Source organism: Syngnathoides biaculeatus, chromosome 11, assembly GCF_019802595.1.
Source record: "Syngnathoides biaculeatus isolate LvHL_M chromosome 11, ASM1980259v1, whole genome shotgun sequence".
In the NCBI taxonomy this organism is placed as follows: domain Eukaryota; kingdom Metazoa; phylum Chordata; class Actinopteri; order Syngnathiformes; family Syngnathidae; genus Syngnathoides; species Syngnathoides biaculeatus.
In genome coordinates, this window is record NC_084650.1 from 10,164,157 (window position 1) to 10,183,461 (window position 19,305).

Sequence of the window (19,305 nt, forward strand, 5' to 3'; positions counted from 1 at the left end):
TCATATCGTTGCAAAACGTGTGCAGTACACAGCGCACTATGGAGATGGGGGGAAAAAAGTGCAATCCACTGATGAAAGTGAAGTGCAATATCATGGCACAGATATTCGTTGGAGTGATGGGTAATATCTTGCAAAGCAAATACAGAATATTACAATACATTGACTACTAAATTGAAGTACAAGCCCAATTACAACGAAGCAGGGATGTTGTGTTAAAATGAAATCAAAATAGAATACCATGATTTTGCAAATCATGTTCAACCTATATTCTACCAAGACAAGGCCGCGCCGTGGGTCAGCTGGAAAGCGTTGGCCTCACAGTTCTTAGCTCCCGGGTTCAACCCCGAACCTGCCTGTGTGGAGTTTGCATGTTCTCACCATGCCTGCGTGGGCTTTCTCCGGGAACTCCGGCGTCCTCCCACATTACAAAAACATGCAATATGAATTGGACACTCGAAACTGCGCCGAGGTGTGATTGATTGTGAGTGTGACTGTTGTCTGTCTCGACGTGCCCTGCGATTGGCTGGCAACAAGTTAAAGGTGTCCCCCGCCTCCTGCCCGTTGACAGCTGGGATAACCTCCAGCACACCCGCGACCCTTGTGAGGATAAGCGGCAAAGGAAATGGATGGATGGAGTAAAAAGACGAGATATTCAAACTTCAAACTGTATTGTTTTTCGCAAATAATCATCAACTTATGATTTTATGGGACAGCTGGCAAAAAATACTGAGAAAGTTGAACATCTGTTTGGAACATCCCAAAGGTGAAAAGGTCATTGGGAACGGCTGGGTGCCATGATTGGCTAGAAAAGGAGCTTCCCTGAATTGCTCAGCCATTGGCAAGCAAAGATGGGGTGAGGTTCATCTCTTTGTCAACAAAAGCGCGAGAAAACCAACGTTGAATGTCTGTGACCTTCAACCCTTCAGGCGGCATCCAGCCATCCATTTTTCTGAGCCGATCATCCTCACAAGGGTCACGGGAGTGCCGGAGCACATTCCAGCTATCATCGTGTCATCGGACAAGAGGCAGTTTACACCCTGAACTGGTTGCCAGCCAATCGCAGGGCACATAAAGACGGAGAACAGTCACAGTAACAATCGCAACTATGGGCAATTGAGAGTCTCCAACGAATTCATGTTTTGGGGGTGTGGGAGGAACCTGAAGTGCCAGGAGAAAACCCACGCAGGCACGGGAAAACATGCAAACCCTACAGAGGTGGGATTTCAACCCCAGTCCTCAGAACTGTGAGGCCAACGCTCTGCAGCTGCTCCAACGTTGCCGCCCCCGTCGGGTGGCACTGCATCAAAAAACGAGATCAATTTGTAAATGGCATTCACTCAGGAACACTGAGAAAAAACAATGTCCGTCAAAACAGGTCGGCACTACATCCGTGAGTGCGACTTAAAACTCTACTATGCAAAGCGAAAGCCATTTATCAACAACACCCAGAAATGCCCTCATCCAAGCTGGACCGATGCAAACAAGGAGAAAAGCGTTCTGTGGTGCGAGTCGTCCACATTTGTAATTGTTTTTGGAAATTGTGGACATTGTTTCCACTGAGTCACAGAGGAAAAGAACAAGTTCCAAAGCCAGCATCTGTGATGGGATGAGACCGTGATAGTGCCAGTGGCATGGCCATCTTACACGTCTGTGAAGGCATCATTTATGCTGAAAGGAAAATACAGGTCTCGGAGAAACATGTTGCCATCCAAGCAAGGTCTTTTCAATGGACGCCCCTTCTTACTTCAGCAAGACAATGTCAAAGCACGTTCTGGACGTGTTCCAAGAGCGTGGCTTCATAGTAAAAGAGTGCGGATACGAGACTGGCCTGCCTGCACTCCAGACCCGTCTCCCATTGAGAATGCGTGGCACATTATGAAACAACGGAAACTCCGAAAGTGTACATCAAGCACGGTGAATTCCAACGACAGAACTTCAACAATTAGTGTCCTCAGTTCCCAAACGTTTATTGAATGTTTTAAAAAGAAAAACTGATGCAACGCAGGGGTAAATATGGGCCTGTCCCGGCACGTTTTGGAACACGTCGCAGCCATAAAATTCTAATGTTAGTGATGTTTATTTCCTCAAAACAATACAGTTTATCAGTTTGAACATTCAATATATTGGTTTTGTTGTGTATTCAAATCAATATATGTTGGAAATGATTTGCAAGTTATTGTATTCTGTTTTATGTACTGTGTTTAGCACAACATCCCAACTTTATTGGAATCGGTTGTGCACAATTGAACTTTTACAGCAACGACTCCGCTGATATCGAAGTATTTCAGATCAAATATGTCTGAAGGAAAACTGAGGCCTGCATTTCTTCTCAGTGACCACTTTAAACACACAAATATAAAAATCCTGCAGTATCATAAACACTTCAACTTTTCTGGATGCAATAATGTTTCTTTTATTGCTGGGGAACTAAAATAATATTTGTCAACCGCGTGCACTATGGTGGTTAAAAAAATACACATGGATGAAAGTCAGTTTGGATTGCAGTATATGCCAACGATTCAGAAACAAAGGCCTACTACAGAGTCAAGGTGTGACAGTCTTGCGTGGCATACTGAATATTTCACAAGATTGACTTGCCATATGTGGGGAAATAATTGTATACGTGTTTTGAAACACGTACAAGAAATTAAACTGTCAAAGCAACAAATCCATAAACGTGCAAGCATTCCTGATCGAGTGGTTTTAGGAAAGCTAAGATCGCAAGTCACACCGCTAATTTCACGACAATGTCGGCCATTTTCTCAGTCAACACGTCTCTACTAAAAGTCAACAAGAACTCAACGGAATTATTCCAGAACATACGAGAAACACCGCAGGTAATCATAAAGGTTCATTTTTTTCCTTACCTCCCCTGCGGCGTCGGACATCAGCAGCGTGTTGGCGCGGCTGCCCGGCACGACGGTGGAACCGATACTCATCCTGGGTCCGACCAGCATGTAGCGTTTGTCTCCGGATCGGTACTGGATGCTGTGACACAGCGTGCCGTCGTAGTGAGCGTCTTGGAGATATTTGGAAGTGTACTCTGTGGATTTGGAGCAGCGCATGGCGATCAGCACCACCACGCTGATCACCAAAAGCAGCGAAACCGAGCCCAAAGTCAGCGCCAGATAAAAAGTCAGCCGGTCCTCGCTGCGGTCCGCTTCGGCCGCACTTTGGACGTGGTCGGAAGCGGCGAAAGCCTCTTTGGGCTCCGCCAGTTTGACGGTGACGGTAGCCGTCGCCGACAGCGAAACGTCGCCGTTGTCTTTGACCAGTACCAGCAGCCGATGCTCGGCCCCGTCCGTCTCCGTGAAGGAGCGAAGGGTTCTGATCTGGCCCGTGTAGCGGTCCAAAGAAAAGAGAGCGCGCTCGCCCGGCGGGTGCAGCGAAAACAGTAACCAGCCGTTATATCCCGTATCGGCGTCGTAGGCTCGGACTCGGGTCACCAAGTCTCCCGCTTTGCTATTGCGGGGAATCTCCTCCGCGCCTTGGGCGGAACCGTTGGAGCTGAGCGGATACACGATGACCGGAGCGTTGTCGTTCTGATCCAGAATGAACACCTTGACCGTCACGTTGCCGCTCAACGGAGGACTTCCGCCGTCCGTGGCCGACACCTGGAACTGGAAGCTTTTCAGCGCCTCGAAGTCCAAACTTTTCAGCGCTGTCACTTCTCCGGTCTCCGAGTTAATGTTGAGGAAAGATGTGATGTCATTCGGACCGCCCTGGCGGACAATCGAATAGGACACTGCAGCGTTGCTGCCGGCGTCTTTGTCAACGGCGTTCACTGAAAAGACGGGAGCGCCAGGTTTGTTGTTTTCCGTCAGGTAGAAGTGGAAGGGGTTTTGCGGGAATTCTGGGACGTTATCGTTGACGTCTTTGACTTGTATGTTGACGGTTTTAAATGTGGCAAGCGGAGGTTGACCGCAGTCAGTGGCTGTTATGGAAATGTCATAACTTGATGTGGTTTCTCTGTCTAACGTGTCTTTGGTGACTAAGGAAAACATGTTTTCCTTGAAAGAGGGCTTTAATTGAAGCGGTCCATTTGGCGTGAGACTGCAGACGACTTTCCCGTTGGGGCCCGAATCGGCGTCGCTGACGCTGATGAGCGCAATCACAGTTCCGTGCTTCGCATCTTCCGCGACGGTGCTGGCGATGGACGTCACTTCGATCTCGGGTTGGTTGTCGTTGACGTCTTGAATCTTGATGATGACTCTGCAGTCCGTCGTCATGGGGGGCTGCCCCTTGTCCGAGGCCTGCACATCCAGCTTGACCGCGTGAGTGCTTTCAAAATCAATTTGCCCTTCAACTCGAATTACTCCCAGTTTTTTGTCCAGACTAAAAAGACGCATCAGCTCTGCGTTGGTGTCGCCCCCAAATTCGTACTCCACCTCCCCATTGGCTCCCTCATCCAGGTCAGTCGCTTGCACTTTTATGACAGAGGTGCCCAATGCAGCATTTTCTTGCAACTCCGCTGAATATCCCTCCTTGGAGAAAACGGGTCGATTGTCGTTGATATCTAAAACCCGAATCGTCACATTAAGATTTGCGGATTTTGAAGGCGTTCCTCCGTCAATTGCAGACAAAATTAAACTGTGATTAATTTTCTGTTCCCTGTCCAGCTGCTTTTGTAATAATAAAAATGGAATTTTGTCATCATCTCTCTCCCGAATTTCAAGTCTAAAATGTTCATTCTGACTGAGTTTATAACGCTGGATGGAGTTAATTCCAACATCCGGGTCCCTCGCGCCTGGTAACTGAAACCGAGCACCGGATAAAGTGCTCTCGGCTATTTCGATAATCTTGCCCCTCTCCGCAAAGGTCGGTGCGTGGTCGTTGACGTCTGTCACTTCCACGGACACGTAGTGGATCTCCAGCGGGTTCTCCACCACCACTTTGAGGTCCACCGCACAGACGGCGTTTCTGTCGCACATGTGCTCGCGGTCGAGGTGTTTGTGCACGAGAAGAAGCCCATTGTTGGGGTTTACCTCAAAGAGCGTGTCCTGTGCGCCCGACACCATCCGAAACCTCCTGCTCGTCAAAGTGGCCGCGTCCAGGCCCAAATCCTTCGCGACGTTGCCAACTATAGATCCGACTTTAACCTCTTCTGGAGTGGAATATTTCAGCTGGGCTGAAATCAGCTCGCAGTAACAAAGGAGGAGGGGGAAAATCACAGGGCGCGTCCGGTACATATTTAACCGTCTTCCTCCTTGAGCTCCCTTTGAGTAATAATTCAAAACAGCATCACCGGATGGCACTGAATATCTTCTACTCTTATCCCCTGGTTAGAAATCAAGCAACACGCCCGGACGGAGACATCTACCCGTCCAGACCCGAGCGATCGTGTTCTTCTTTGCAGTGCAGCACGGACGCGCTGTAGAAGGAAAACCTTCACGCGTCATTCACGTTATGACACTGACACCTAGTGGGCAGTTATGTTCAGCAATATCACGATATATTTGCAGTGAATCGCCACAAGGAAGTCAGTCCATTGCAACACACGGGAAGGTCTGTCTTTAGTTTGGACCCGGTGTCGCGCAATAAAGGGACCGAATGTGAAAAGCACGTCCACAATGCAAACCTGATCAAATCATGAGAGAGTATCAAAGTAGAACACGGTCGCTCGTCTTTGCCAAGGCCGATTGTTCGCTATCACACCTGATGGATCGGATGACTTTCTATTCGGAACCACAAAGCCCGTGAACACGAGTGGGAAAGGATGCCAAACGTACTTTTCCTTGCGGATGAAAACAACAACAGATTTTATGAAGCAGCCAGCGGAGGCCGGATTTTACGTTTTCATTTTTATGTGGCCCTCGAAAGCAAATCGTGCGTGTCGACGTCGTGATTCTTGTGAAAATCTGGACCAAAGTTTCCACGATCTTAAAATGAGAATGAGGAGATATGCAAACACTTTTTTTGTGTTACCAAACCTCTTTACAGCACCCTGAGCAGTAGTTGACAGAACGATTATCCTTGACTTCAGATTGCAAAACTGCTTCATATATTTGCTGTGTATCAGATTCAGAATCATCTTTAATTTGCCGAGTATGTTAAAAAAAAAAAAAAAAAAAACAGAAGTGTCTTTTCCGGCATGTTGGAGCCGCTCCAGTGCAAAAAAGGCCGGTCAAATGACAGCAAATACTACATTGCGAGAACATTCACGGAGTAATAAAAGGTTGCTCATAATCAGGCAATGATGGTTCACTTATTTTTTGAGAGGTGGAATTCTGTAAAAAAAAAAAAAAAAAAAAAAATGCCACGTCTCGAGCAAACAGAGCAGTTGAATGACTACTAGAGCAACAGTCCGGTGCAATGACTGCTGTGCAAAGCGCAACGAGACTTCAACAGATGGATGCAGTTCAAAGTGAATTGTTGAGCGATAACCTGGGATAAAGTCGTCATGCAAATGTTGCAGATGCTCCTCAAATGTAAAACTGGTACAGCACGGTGAGACTACTGCAGTGAGAGCACGAGTAATGCATTATGTATGATGATAATTGGTCCAGCAGAAATGTGACAACAAACTCAAGATCATAAAAAAAGGCTTGCACGGATATACAAGTAAAAATATAATGAGGTCATTGAACATTTTTATGGTTTCAGTGTCTCTGAGGGAGACCTTAACTATTGCCACGAGAGACAAAAACGTGCTTGACACCCTTGAGCAACTGCGTGGCAGAAAGAGTTCCGGAAGACGTGACAACTGCTTCCTCTTCGTAGCTAGAAAGTGACTTCAGCACCACAGACAGCAACTTTTTACTTTCAAACCCCAAAAAGTTTGCCGACCACAAGCAGATCTTTTCCTGTTCGGCAGGTGGAAAACGTGTCTTGAATGTCACACTGAGGCAGTTCGGCCACATTTGTGTTCTCTGTTTATGATCAATCTGCATTCAATTGTGGTGACAGAAAACACCTTTGGGTGCATTTTTTTTTAGTTCATGTGTCATAGAACATGCAAGATTGTTGAGTCCAACTCGACATTCTTTTTTTGTGTGTCTTTTCAATAAACATGAAAAAATATAACTGTCTTACCTCCCCTGCGGCGTCGGACATCAGCAGAGTGTTGGCGCGGCTGCCCGGCACAATGGTGGAACCGATACTCATCCTGGGTCCGACTAGCATGTAGCGTTTGTCTCCGGATCGGTACTGGATGCTGTGACACAGCGTGCCGTCGTAATGAGCGTCTTGGAGATATTTGGAAGTGTACTCTGTGGATTTGGAGCAGCGCATGGCGATCAGCACCACCACGCTGATCACCAAAAGCAACGAGACCGAGCCCAAAGTCAGCGCCAGATAAAAAGTCAGCCGGTCCTCGCTGCGGTCCGCTTCGGCCGCACTTTGGACGTGGTCGGAAGCGGCGAAAGCCTCTTTGGGCTCCGCCAGTTTGACGGTGACGGTAGCCGTCGCCGACAGCGAAACGTCGCCGTTGTCTTTGACCAGTACCAGCAGTCGATGCTCGGCCCCGTCCGTCTCCGTGAAGGAGCGAAGGGTTCTGATCTGGCCCGTGTAGCGGTCCAAAGAAAAGAGAGCGCGCTCGCCAGGCGGGTGCAGCGAAAACAGTAACCAGCCGTTATATCCCGTATCGGCGTCGTAGGCTCGGACTCGGGTCACCAAGTCTCCCGCTTTGCTATTGCGGGGAATCTCCTCCGCGCCTTGGGCGGAACCGTTGGAGCTGAGCGGATACACGATGACCGGAGCGTTGTCGTTCTGATCCAGAATGAACACCTTGACCGTCACGTTGCCGCTCAGCGGAGGACTTCCGCCGTCCGTGGCCGACACCTGGAACTGGAAGCTTTTCAGCGCCTCGAAGTCCAAACTTTTCAGCGCTGTCACTTCTCCGGTCTCCGAGTTAATGTTGAGGAAAGAGGTGATGTCATTTGGACCGCCGCCTCTCACAATCTGATAGGAAATCATCGCGTTGTCATTGATGTCTTTGTCTGTTGCACTGACGGAGAAAATTGAACTCCCAGCCACATTGTTCTCTGTTAAATAAAACTCCAAAGGGTTCTTTTCAAAGTGTGGACTGTTATCGTTCACATCGGAGATCTGAATATTGAGCGATTTTAGCGTTGACAAAGGAGGTCGGCCGCAGTCGGTGGCTTTTATTTCAATTTCATAATGTGAGACCTGCTCCCGGTCCAGATATTCTTTTGTCGCGACTGAAAATATGTTTTCCCTGTAGGATGGCTTTAATTCAAAGGGGACATCGTTTGTCATGGTGCAGATAATTTTTCCGTTCACACACGGGTCTTTATCCTTCACGCTAATGAGGGAAATAACCGTACCGGGTTTGGAGTCTTCGGCCACGATATTTGACAGCGAAGTCACTTCTATTTCTGGAACATTATCGTTGACATCTTTGATTTTGATGATAATTCTGCACTCACCTGTCAGAGGAGGTGTTCCTCTATCTGATGCCTCAATGTCCAGTTTGAAAATATCATTTTCTTCATAGTCAATGTCACCTTTTACTGTAATCACCCCTTTCGTTTTATCCACTTCAAAAATGCTGTCAATGTTTTTCTTCAGCGTTTTCGCAAAACTGTAATCAATTTCCCCATTAACACCTTCATCTGGGTCTGTACCGTTGAGTCTAAATATTGAAGTGCCTATGGGGATATTTTCCGCAATTGTAATTTGGTAAGTATCTTGACTAAACGTTGGTCTGTTGTCGTTGCTGTCGAGAACAACAATGGAGACGTTGAGCGTCCCCGATCGCGGCGGTTTTCCTCCATCCACCGCTGTGACCAGGAGCGAGTGTTTTTCCTTCTCTTCCCGGTCCAGAGACTTCTTCAGCAGCAAAAAAGGAATTTTCTCCTCATCGCTCTGGCGGACGTCGACTTCAAAATGTTCATTTGACGTCAGCGTGTAAGCGCGGATGGAGTTCATCCCCGCGTCGGGATCGTGAGCCGCGTGCAGCTTGAATCGTTTGCCGGGCGACGTGTGCTCTGCTATTTCAAACGTTTGCTCTTTTTCTGTGAAAACGGGAGCGTGGTCGTTGACGTCTGTGATTTCTACCACGACGTAATGGATTTCCAAAGGGTTTTCCACGATGACTTTGAGCTCAAAGAGGCAGACGCCGCTGCCCTGACACGAATCATCTCTGTCGATCCTTCTGTTCACGTGCAGCACCCCGTTGTGCGGGTTTGCCTCAAAGAAGGCCTCCTTCGATTCGGAAACCACTCGGAAGCGGCGATCCGCCAGAGAGCCGACGTCGAGGCCCAAATCCTTTGCAAGATTCCCGACAACAGTTCCGTCTTTCACCTCCTCGGCGACGGAGTAGCGGATTTCTGCCAGAGTCCGCTTTCCCAGCAGCAGAAGCAGAGCAAAACGAAAAAGAACGCCGGCCGACATCTCTCGACGGCAACACGCACACGCAAATCCGATTTCGCTCTTTAATTGCGCGTCATTTGTCTGTCAAATGGTGCCACGACGCAGCAGCGCAACGTATCGCCGACGAGCCCCAGTCCGAATGCCGCCCGAGATTTTGTCAGCCTCGAACAAAAGATGCACAAGGGAGGAACGCGATGGCCTTCCTTGGTTTCTAATGTAACACTGACACCCACAGGTGCAAAACGTGGACTGCAGGCTGCGTGGGAGCCCTTGTCCATCCCGGCATTTCAATACAAATCTGTTCCTCCAAATGTAAAAAAATAAAATGAAATATATTTCTATGACAACAAATATCTGGAAATTCTCACATCAGTCACAGTCAATGCTTCACAATATTCAACACGTGCTGAAAAAACAAGATTGGTAAAATACAACAATGCGCCGTGTGCTAATCCCGGGAGGGTAAACTACATGTCCCATAATGCACCTCGGTCAACTGGCACATCCGGTAACTTTGGTTGGCTCGGGTTGGAAGAGGAGTTTTCAAGATGTCCATGAAAACCAAAAAAAAAAACGGGGGAGGGGGGTTTATTTCCAGACAAAACAATCGGAACCGAGCACACTCAAAAATAATAACAAAATAATAAACATTAAAACGAAATTAATGTATTTGCATTCTCAGCAAGATAAGGTAGTTCAATGTGATGATGATGACGATGATAATTTAATACGTCATGGTAAATAGAATTCAAATGTATTTATTTATTCCCCACGAGGCCACTCGGTGCAATTGAGAAGTCTTGCAATCAAACCAGAAAACAAACGAAAAAAATTCCATCTGCCAGTCAATCCGTTGAACACTTGACCAAGTCAACTGAGAAACGTTGCCAACAGATTCCAAAACCAGCTCATAACCGTGAAAATATGCCATCCAAATACCACAAAAACAGATCACTCTAACTGAAGCAACTTTCCAACACAATTTGTATTTATTTTTTTTCCAACTCTCTCGCCTTTGCCTTGTCCTTCTCGCCATGACCGCCTCGGGCCAGGTGAGCGCATGACATCACAGCAGCTTACATTTTTATACATTCATGCACACACCATACGATCACACTCACAACAAAGATCCAAATGGTCATTTATTCCGATTTAACCACCTGGCTGAAGGTAAGCAAGATGTGGCCCAGGATATAAAAAAAAAAAAAAAAAAAAATTCTAATTCAACAAGTCATTCATTTGTCATTACTAAAAGGATGTATTAATAAAATTAAAATAAAATTAAATATATTTCAATAATGACTTTGGAGCTTTGAAGCAAACATTTAAATGTTTGAGCTTTTCAAGGTTTTTTAACGCCAAAAATGTGCAACAATATAATTTGCATTCTCCTCCTGGCAACGAAGACGTCTGTCTTATCGACATGGCAACCGCGTGTTGTTATTGAACGGTGAGGTTTATGCGCAGACTACTTCCACATTCGGCAAACCAGGTACAAGAACTTCTTCCCCTTTGATGGGGTCAAAGGGCAAGAAGAAGGGAACTCTTTCAAAGCAGCCGAAGAAGCTGCAAACATCTGAAATGTCTTTTTTTTTTAACTCAAGATGTCGCCACGGAGCAACCAAAGATGACAAAAGACTGTTGGGATTTGGTCATGTTCACATGTATGGCATCATATTCACTTAAATGAAGCATATCTGTGTAATGATCTAACTTCAGACACCAGGCAAAAATACAACAACAAGCAAAAGATGTTCCGCATGGGACGCGTGAACAGACGATTTCAGAACAGACCCAACAAAAAGTTGAATCGATATCAATGACGCAATGAGACACAGCCATTAAAAGTCCAGCAGTTTGAAAAGCTTCCTTACCTCCCCTGCGGCGCCTGCGGCGTCGGACATCAGCAGCGTGTTGGCGCGGCTGCCCGGCACGACGGTGGAACCGATACTCATCCTGGGTCCGACCAGCATGTAGCGTTTGTCACCGGATCGGTACTGGATGCTGTGACACAGCGTGCCGTCATAGTGAGCGTCTTGGAGATATTTGGAAGTGTACTCTGTGGATTTGGAGCAGCGCATGGCGATCAGCACCACCACGCTGATGACCAAAAGCAGCGAGACCGAGCCCAAAGTCAGCGCCAGATAAAAAGTCAGCCGGTCCTCGCTGCGGTCCGCTTCGGCCGCACTTTGGACGTGGTCGGAAGCGGCGAAAGCCTCTTTGGGCTCCGCCAGTTTGACGGTGACGGTAGCCGTCGCCGAGAGCGAAACGTCGCCGTTGTCTTTGACCAGTACCAGCAGCCGATGCTCGGCCCCGTCCGTCTCCGTGAAGGAGCGAAGGGTTCTGATCTGGCCCGTGTAGCGGTCCAAAGAAAAGAGAGCGCGCTCGCCAGGCGGGTGCAGCGAAAACAGTAACCAGCCGTTATATCCCGTATCGGCGTCGTAGGCTCGGACTCGGGTCACCAAGTCTCCCGCTTTGCTATTGCGGGGAATCTCCTCCGCGCCTTGGGCGGAACCGTTGGAGCTGAGCGGATACACGATGACCGGAGCGTTGTCGTTCTGATCCAGAATGAACACCTTGACCGTCACGTTGCCGCTCAGCGGAGGACTTCCGCCGTCCGTGGCCGACACCTGGAACTGGAAGCTTTTCAGCGCCTCGAAGTCCAAACTTTTCAGCGCCGATATGTCGCCGTTTTCAGGGTTGATGTTCAAAAATGTCGACATGTCCGTCGGACCTCCTCCTCCTCTATTGATGTGATACGTCAGCGCCGCGTTTTCGTTCAAGTCTTTATCGAATGCGGTGACGGAAAAAATGAGTTCCCCGGCACGTTATTTTCCGGCAGATAAATTTGAATGGGATTGTGCGGGAACGTCGGAACGTTGTCGTTGACGTCTGACACGTCAACGTGCAGAATCTGAAAAGTGGACAGAGGAGGCTGACCGCAGTCCGTCGCCGTGATTGTGATGTCATAACTCGACAGTGATTCTCGGTCCAGTCTGTCCTTCAGAACCAGCGAGTACATGTTATCTCGAAAGGAAGGTTTGAGTTGGAATGGCGCGTTTTGGGAAAGACTGCACACTACTTTGCCGTTCAGGCCGACGTCCTTGTCTGTGATGCTTATCAGAGAAACGACAGTTCCGGGTTTGGAATCTTCCGCTACGCTTTTCGACAAAGACGTCACGTCGATTTCGGGCTGGTTATCGTTTTCGTCGATGATTTTAATGATCACCCTGCAATCGGTTGTCGTAGGAGGTTGTCCTTTGTCGGTAGCATGGACGTCTAATTTGTAAACTTCAACTTTCTCAAAATCGATTTCACCTTTTATTCTTATCTCACCCGTGTTTTTATCCAAACTAAACATTTCATAGATTTCAGAGTCAAGTTGTCCACCAAAATAATATTCAACCTCCCCGTTTAATCCTTCGTCCGGGTCAGTTGCTTCCACCTTGATCACTCTCGCGCCCGATTTGACATTTTCGGATAAAGTGACGGAATATACTTCCTGTGTAAATATCGGGTGGTTGTCGTTGGAGTCGAGCACGAGCACGGTGACATTGAGACTTCCCGATCTTGGTGGATTTCCACCGTCAACTGCAGTGAGGACAAGTCTGTGCTCTGAGTTTTTTTCTCGGTCCAGAGGCTTTTGTATGACTAAAAATGGGATCTTATCATCTCCTATCTCTCGTATTTGTAAATTTAAATATTCGTTCGGATTCAATTTGTACGCACGCACCGTATTGACGACGCCGTCTGGATCGTGCGCACTGGGCAACTGGAAGCGTTTTCCAGGTTGTGTGGATTCATATATTTCTAAAACCTTGTCCACCTCCTGAAAGGTGGGCGAATTGTCATTCACATCAATAATTTCCACAGCCACGTGATGTATTTCCATGGGCTTCTCCGCTACTAATTTCAGCCCAACCAAACACGGCGAGACGCCCTCGCAGAGCTCCTCTCGGTCGACGCGTTTCCTGACAAAGAGAACGCCATTGTTTGCATTTACCTCAAAGTGAGCCCCCTCTGACCCCGAAACAATGCGAAAACGTCTCTCGGCCAAGGAGCCGACGTCCAGTCCGAGATCTCGGGCCGCGTTTCCCACCGCCGTTCCCACTTTGACTTCCTCTGCGATGGAATATTTGATCTGTGCCGCGACCTGCCGCAAACAAACCAAAATGACGCAGAGACAGAGTCCTCCTCGCCTTTGTCCCGCTGCTCCCATCCTCGCAGCTCGGATTGCAGGACCCGAATCCTAAATCCAGCAACAGTTCAGACGTCCAAACGGACAAAAGATTTATCTGAAATTGATCCCAAAATCCACGACCAAGCGGGAATGAAGTGACGGGGAGATCCGTCTCCGCTCAATGTTCCGTCTCCTCTGATGACTTGAACAAAACGAGTCCAGAAGGGGCAGGACCACCGAACGCTCATCTCTGTACACTGGGATGACACTGCCACCTAGTGGTCGTCATTCATTTGCACATGCAGAGGATTAGCGGCCCGGCCGTCATAAATATCAAAAATGCTGTTGTGAAGTTTTTGTCCTTTCCCTTCAAACTCAAAAAGTATATCGCACATCCAATACGGGCTGTCTATGGCGGTTAATTTTCTAAATGTCTTCTGCTTGTCCTAAAATAAGTATCATCCCTTGACGACAAGCACACTTTTTTTTTTTTTTGTTTGTTTGTTTGTCAAACGTGATCCATTTGACTTTTCTCCCTTTGAAATGCCATTTTTAGTTGATAGATTCCTGCCCTCACAACAATAAATGCAACTAAGTCAAAATGCTCGCGTGAGTAAAACAATCAATGTGTAAATGAGTCCAACACTGACCAAATGAAAACATCCACTGGACCCCCAACTGTTGCGTCCACGAAGTCAACGGCGTCATCACATTGCTGTCCGGAACCTATCAGAACCGCAGACAGTCGTGAAAATAGTAACGGGCAGTTAAGTCGGTCGGAGGTTCGGTGTCGGCGCGCTCGGTGATGAGGGAGGCGGCCACGTTCAGGAACTTTAACACGCCAGGAAATTGAGTGAGGCCCAAAGAAAAATGCCGATGTCGACACCTGACAAGTGGGGAACATTAACGTCGATGTTCGCCACCATTTTCTCCCATTTTGGTGACCTGCTTGAACGCGTCACTTGTGTGTTCGCGCTGTGTTTGTCAGCACTGTTCAAATCCGCAATTCTTCCAACTTGTTTCCCACAAATTTTTTTGTGTGGTGAGTTTTGTTTCGTTCCTGTTTGTAATGTTGAAGTTTTTTGTTATGAGTCTTTAGGTTTTACTTTTCTTGTAGTTTTGTACTCCGGTTATTGTCATTTTGTTTGTTGTTGTCAACTTAGTTTGAATACACCTCATTAAAACTTTAAAATATCAAATCATGCCACATGACAATCAGTACAAAAATGCAATTCAAAACTAATGTTGGCGGAAAGATGTTAAAGTTTACACCGTTCTGAAAAAAAAACACCAGCATTGAAAATTGCTCAACATCCAAATTTTTACCACTTAAAAACTGGCGAAAAAAAACAAAAACTTCATTTGTACGGCCTGTCTTCTCTGGACTACTGCACATCTTGGATATTGATCACAGCGAGGTGAACTTTAAACAACTGGAAAGCATCAAAGCAGCAAAGAATTTCGTGGAGAAGAATATTTGTGGACCAGAAATGTCATGGAGGGAACCAACAGAATTCAGCACCACGGACAGAAGCCCAAACACTTTGCCAACTGCAAGGTCGAAAATGGGTTCCAACTCAAGATCATCAAAAGATGGACTTAATCTATTGGATCAAACCACAATTTTGCTAATAGGGGACATAAAAATCAATCGAATTCCACACCAAAAGTCATCGGGGTGCACATCACAGATGTTGCAAGCCTTCAACGCAGTAAAAAAAACAAAAGGTTTTGTCTTACCTCCCCTGCGGCGTCGGACATCAAAAGGGTGTTAGCGCGGCTGCCCGGCACGACGGCGGAACCGATACTCATCCTGGGTCCGACCAGCATGTAGCGTTTGTCTCCGGATCGGTACTGGATGCTGTGACACAGCGTGCCGTCATAATGGGGGTCTTGGAGATATTTGGAAGTGTACTCTGTGGATTTGGAGCAGCGCATGGCGATCAGCACCACCACGCTGATGACCAAAAGCAGCGAGACCGAGCCCAAAGTCAGCGCCAGATAAAAAGTCAGCCGGTCCTCGCTGCGGTCCGCTTCGGCCGCACTTTGGACGTGGTCGGAAGCGGCGAAAGCCTCTTTGGGCTCCGCCAGTTTGACGGTGACGGTAGCCGTCGCCGACAGCGAAACGTCGCCGTTGTCTTTGACCAGAACCAGCAGTCGATGCTCGGCCTCGTCCGTCTCCGTGAAGGAGCGAAGGGTTCTGATCTGGCCCGTGTAGCGGTCCAAAGAAAAGAGAGCGCGCTCGCCAGGCGGGTGCAGCGAAAACAGTAACCAGCCGTTATATCCCGTATCGGCGTCGTAGGCTCGGACTCGGGTCACCAAGTCTCCCGCTTTGCTATTGCGGGGAATCTCCTCCGCGCCTTGGGCGGAACCGTTGGAGCTGAGCGGATACACGATGACCGGAGCGTTGTCGTTCTGATCCAGAATGAACACCTTGACCGTCACGTTGCCGCTCAGCGGAGGACTTCCGCCGTCCGTGGCCGACACCTGGAACTGGAAGCTTTTCAGCGCCTCGAAGTCCAAACTTTTCAGCGCCGATACGTCACCAGTGACCTCATTTATGTTCAAAAAAGATGTCACACTCTCACTTTTGCGTTGGAAGGAATACGTCACTGCTGCATTCTCGCCCGCGTCGGCGTCCGCGGCGCTCACAGAAAACAAAGACACTCCCGCTTTGTTGTTTTCCGGCACATAAAAGGTGTACGGGCTTTCGGTGAAGAGCGGCCTGTTATCGTTAACGTCCAGAACATCGACGTTTATCACCTTCGTTGCGGACATCGGCGGCACCCCCAAATCTTTTGCAGTTATTGTGACATCATACACATGCTCCCTCTCTTTGTCTAAATATTCTTTTGTGACAAGCGAGTACGATTGTCCGTCCGGGGCGGGCTCGAGGGCAAAGGGCAAGCCCTCCGGCCGCAGGCCGCAGACCACCTGGCCGTTGACACCCGAGTCCAAATCCTGAACGGCCACCAGCGCCACGACGGTGCCGAGGGGGGCGTCCTCCGCGATGCGACTCGCCAAGGATGTGACGTCGATTTTGGGAGGGTTGTCGTTCACGTCCTGGACGCGGACCACCACGGTGCACTGCACCGACAGCGACACGGCGCCTTTGTCCGCGGCCAAAACCTTCATCTCGTAGACTTGCCTGGCTTCGAAGTCCAAAACCTCTTTGAGTGTCAGCTCGCCGCTTTTTTGATCCAAATCAAAGGGCAGGCTGTGCAGTCCTCGGAGTTTGCTCCGTAGAGAATATTCAACCTCACCGTTAAGTCCCTCGTCTGAGTCGGAGGCCTTGACTGTCAGCAGGTACGTAGCCACCGCCGCGTTCTCCTCGACCGTAATGGAGTATTTCTGCCGCTCGCACGCTGGCGCGTTATCATTTACGTCAGATACGATAACCGTGATGTTCATCGTACCTGTTTTGGGTGGTTTGCCCCCATCTGCGGCTGTTAACAGCAGGCGGTGCCGGGCTGTTTTCTCTCTGTCCAGCGGCCGCTGTAAGACCAGGAAAGGCGCCTTCCCGCCGTCCTCTCCAAAGTCCTCAGTTTCCAGGTGAAAAAAGGGATTCTGGCTCAGTCGGTACGTCTGAACGGAATTCAGGCCGACGTCCAAGTCTTGGGCTCCCTCCACTTGCAGTTTGGATCCAACGACAGCCGACTCCAGCACCTCTAAAGCGCACTTGTCGTCCAGGAATCTGGGCCAGTTGTCGTTGACATCCAGTACCTCGACGAGGACTCGGTGCATCTCCAGCGGGTTTTCCACCACCACTTTGAGATTAATGACGCACGGCACGGCGTTGCCGCAAAGGTCCTCCCGGTCTAATCTCTGACCCACGGCGAGGACGCCATTGCTCTGATTTACCTCGAACGGCTCCCGCTTTGTTCCCGACAGCACGCGGAGATTTCTGCCCGGCAGCCTGCCGACATCCAGCCCGAGGTCCTTGGCCACGTTTCCGACCGCTGTTCCCGCCTCCGCTTCCTCCTGGACGGAATATCTTATTTGAGCGGAGATTCCCTGCGGACGGAGAACAGTCAGCAGCGGCAAACACAAAGAAATCCACGTCGGCGGCCATTGCCCTCCCGCGCCGCATCTCGCCATTGCGCGGACGATTTCGAACGGCAGCTGTGGAAACGGCTTTGTATATTTTCCGTCTTCTATCTCGGAAATTCAACAAACAGTCAGGAGCGGTATCATTTCCGTGGACGAGGATGGCGGATTCTGGTCCGCCGGTCCGCCTCCGTCGGCTGACGGTGAAGCTCGAGCTGAGAATGTGGGTGACGCCACACGCGCGCACTCTGATTAGATGGTCCAATAGCTCGGCCTACTGGCCGGAAAGCGACACTGCAACACGTTCAAGCATTGCCGGACTTTGAATAAACTTTCATTTTTCCTGGGGCCCAAAACAGTCTACAGTCTTTCGATGAGGTTTGAAGCTTAGAGGCGACTTATTCATGGCAGTCAAAATGAAATTGTTGGACTTCCATGCTGACTCCACACGAACCTTTTCAACTCTAATTCGACGCCTTTTAATGTCAGTCCAGTTTGACCTTTTCCTTGGAATTATTATCAATATTTCTTTTGATCAGTGACTTAAATCTTGACTGTTCTTGGACGCTGTGGTGATAAACGCTTTCTGACATCTAAGAGGGCCAACACAGGCGGTGAGGAATTTTTAGTGTCATCCCTTTTTTTTTTTTCTAATATCATAGAGGAAGAGGTTAGCCTGTCGGCCTCACAGTTCTGAGGACCGGTGTTCAAATCCCAGCTCCGCCCGTGTGGACGTTGCATGTTCTCCGCGTGGCTTTTTTTTTTTTTTTTTTTTCGGTACTCCGGTTTCCTCCCACAGCCCCAAAACATGCATCTATTGACGACTCCAAATTGCCCGTAGGTGTGATTGTGAGTGCGGCTGTTGTCTTTCTCAACCTGCTCTCTAATTGGCTGGCGACCAGTTGAGCGTGTCGCCCGCCTCCTCCCAGAAGACACCCGGGATAGGCTCCAGCACACCCGCAGTCCTCATGGGGATAAGCGGCTCAGTTAATGGGTGGATGACCAATCATAGAGATGGCCTCTTTAAAGAACATCAACATTTTGGTTGAGTATAACTGAAGGACCTTTAAAAAAAACAAAAGAAGATTTTGTATTAGAATGAAATTTGTATGTAATCCCAAATTTTCATTCAGTAATAAAATTTCTACCCTGTTTCAAATCAACTAATGTTCAGTAAATATAGCAACATTTTCGTGAGCTGTTCAAAAACTAATAATTACTCTACACAGTAGTACATATATCAAAAAAGTGTTTGCTTTTCTTTTATTTCATTTGTTCACTTTCCTCAAAATTTAGCCAAACACGGTGGAAAATTTAAAATTGGGGCACACAGATGAAGATTTTAAAATGTTTTTAAAACGTACAAGAACCAAAAAAAAAAGTTTCCACACACCTAAATTTTCTATTTGAAGTTTCCTCCAGAGAGCACACACAAGAATGTAGACCAATTGAAATTATTATTATTATTATTATTAAGGGCTAAATGTCTTTTGATTAACAAAGTGTCAATCATTACATTGTTACTCAATAAAACACCTTCATTGTAACGGAATATACGAAATATTACGGGGGAGGCCCCGTAGCTCAGTGGTTAGAGCACTGGTTTGGTAAACCAGAGGTTGTGGGTTCATATCCCACTGGGGCCTCCACTCCCTGAGAAGGGTTGCGTCAGGAAGGGCATCCGGCGTGAAAATTGTGCCAAACATATATATGATGACACGCTGTGGCGACCCCGAAAGGGACAA

At 48.1% G+C, this 19,305-nt stretch overlaps 2 protein-coding genes, 1 non-coding gene and 1 pseudogene across 3 annotated transcripts; 1 reads left to right on the forward strand and 3 right to left on the reverse strand.

Moving 5' to 3' along the window:
• Positions 1 to 2,807: 2,807 nt before the first annotated feature.
• LOC133509017 (protocadherin gamma-A4-like) lies at positions 2,808 to 9,354 on the reverse strand. The gene is made up of 3 exons (XM_061835643.1): positions 7,010 to 9,354; positions 5,331 to 5,386; positions 2,808 to 5,278 (listed from the first exon to the last, which is right to left on the reverse strand). The coding sequence occupies exons 1-3, from the start codon at positions 9,352 to 9,354 to the stop codon at positions 2,808 to 2,810; spliced, it is 4,872 nt and encodes a 1,623-aa protein (XP_061691627.1).
• Positions 9,355 to 10,178: 824 nt separating this feature from the next.
• Positions 10,179 to 13,552, reverse strand: LOC133509018 (protocadherin gamma-A11-like; annotated as a pseudogene).
• Positions 13,553 to 15,217: 1,665 nt separating this feature from the next.
• Positions 15,218 to 17,611, reverse strand: LOC133509019 (protocadherin alpha-6-like). The gene has a single exon (XM_061835644.1). The coding sequence runs from the start codon at positions 17,609 to 17,611 to the stop codon at positions 15,218 to 15,220; it is 2,394 nt and encodes a 797-aa protein (XP_061691628.1).
• A 1,522-nt stretch (positions 17,612 to 19,133) lies between these two features.
• Positions 19,134 to 19,206, forward strand: trnat-ggu (transfer RNA threonine (anticodon GGU)). Its single transcript has one exon. It is a non-coding gene; the product is annotated as a tRNA-Thr (tRNA).
• Positions 19,207 to 19,305: the final 99 nt, after the last annotated feature.

Bases quoted from the DNA above. Each gene is read 5' to 3' on its own strand.
- LOC133509017 (XM_061835643.1), bottom strand. From the start codon at position 9,354: ATGTCGGCCGGCGTTCTTTTTCGTTTTGCTCTGCTTCTGCTGCTGGGA. The intron at 5,387-7,009 runs GTTTATTGAAAA...TGACGCGTGAAG, and splicing joins AGACAGTTATATTTTTTCAT to GTTTTCCTTCTACAGCGCGT. The intron at 5,279-5,330 runs GTCTGGACGGGT...ATTTCTAACCAG, and splicing joins AGAAGAACACGATCGCTCGG to GGGATAAGAGTAGAAGATAT.
- LOC133509019 (XM_061835644.1), bottom strand. From the start codon at position 17,611: ATGGCGAGATGCGGCGCGGGAGGGCAATGGCCGCCGACGTGGATTTCT.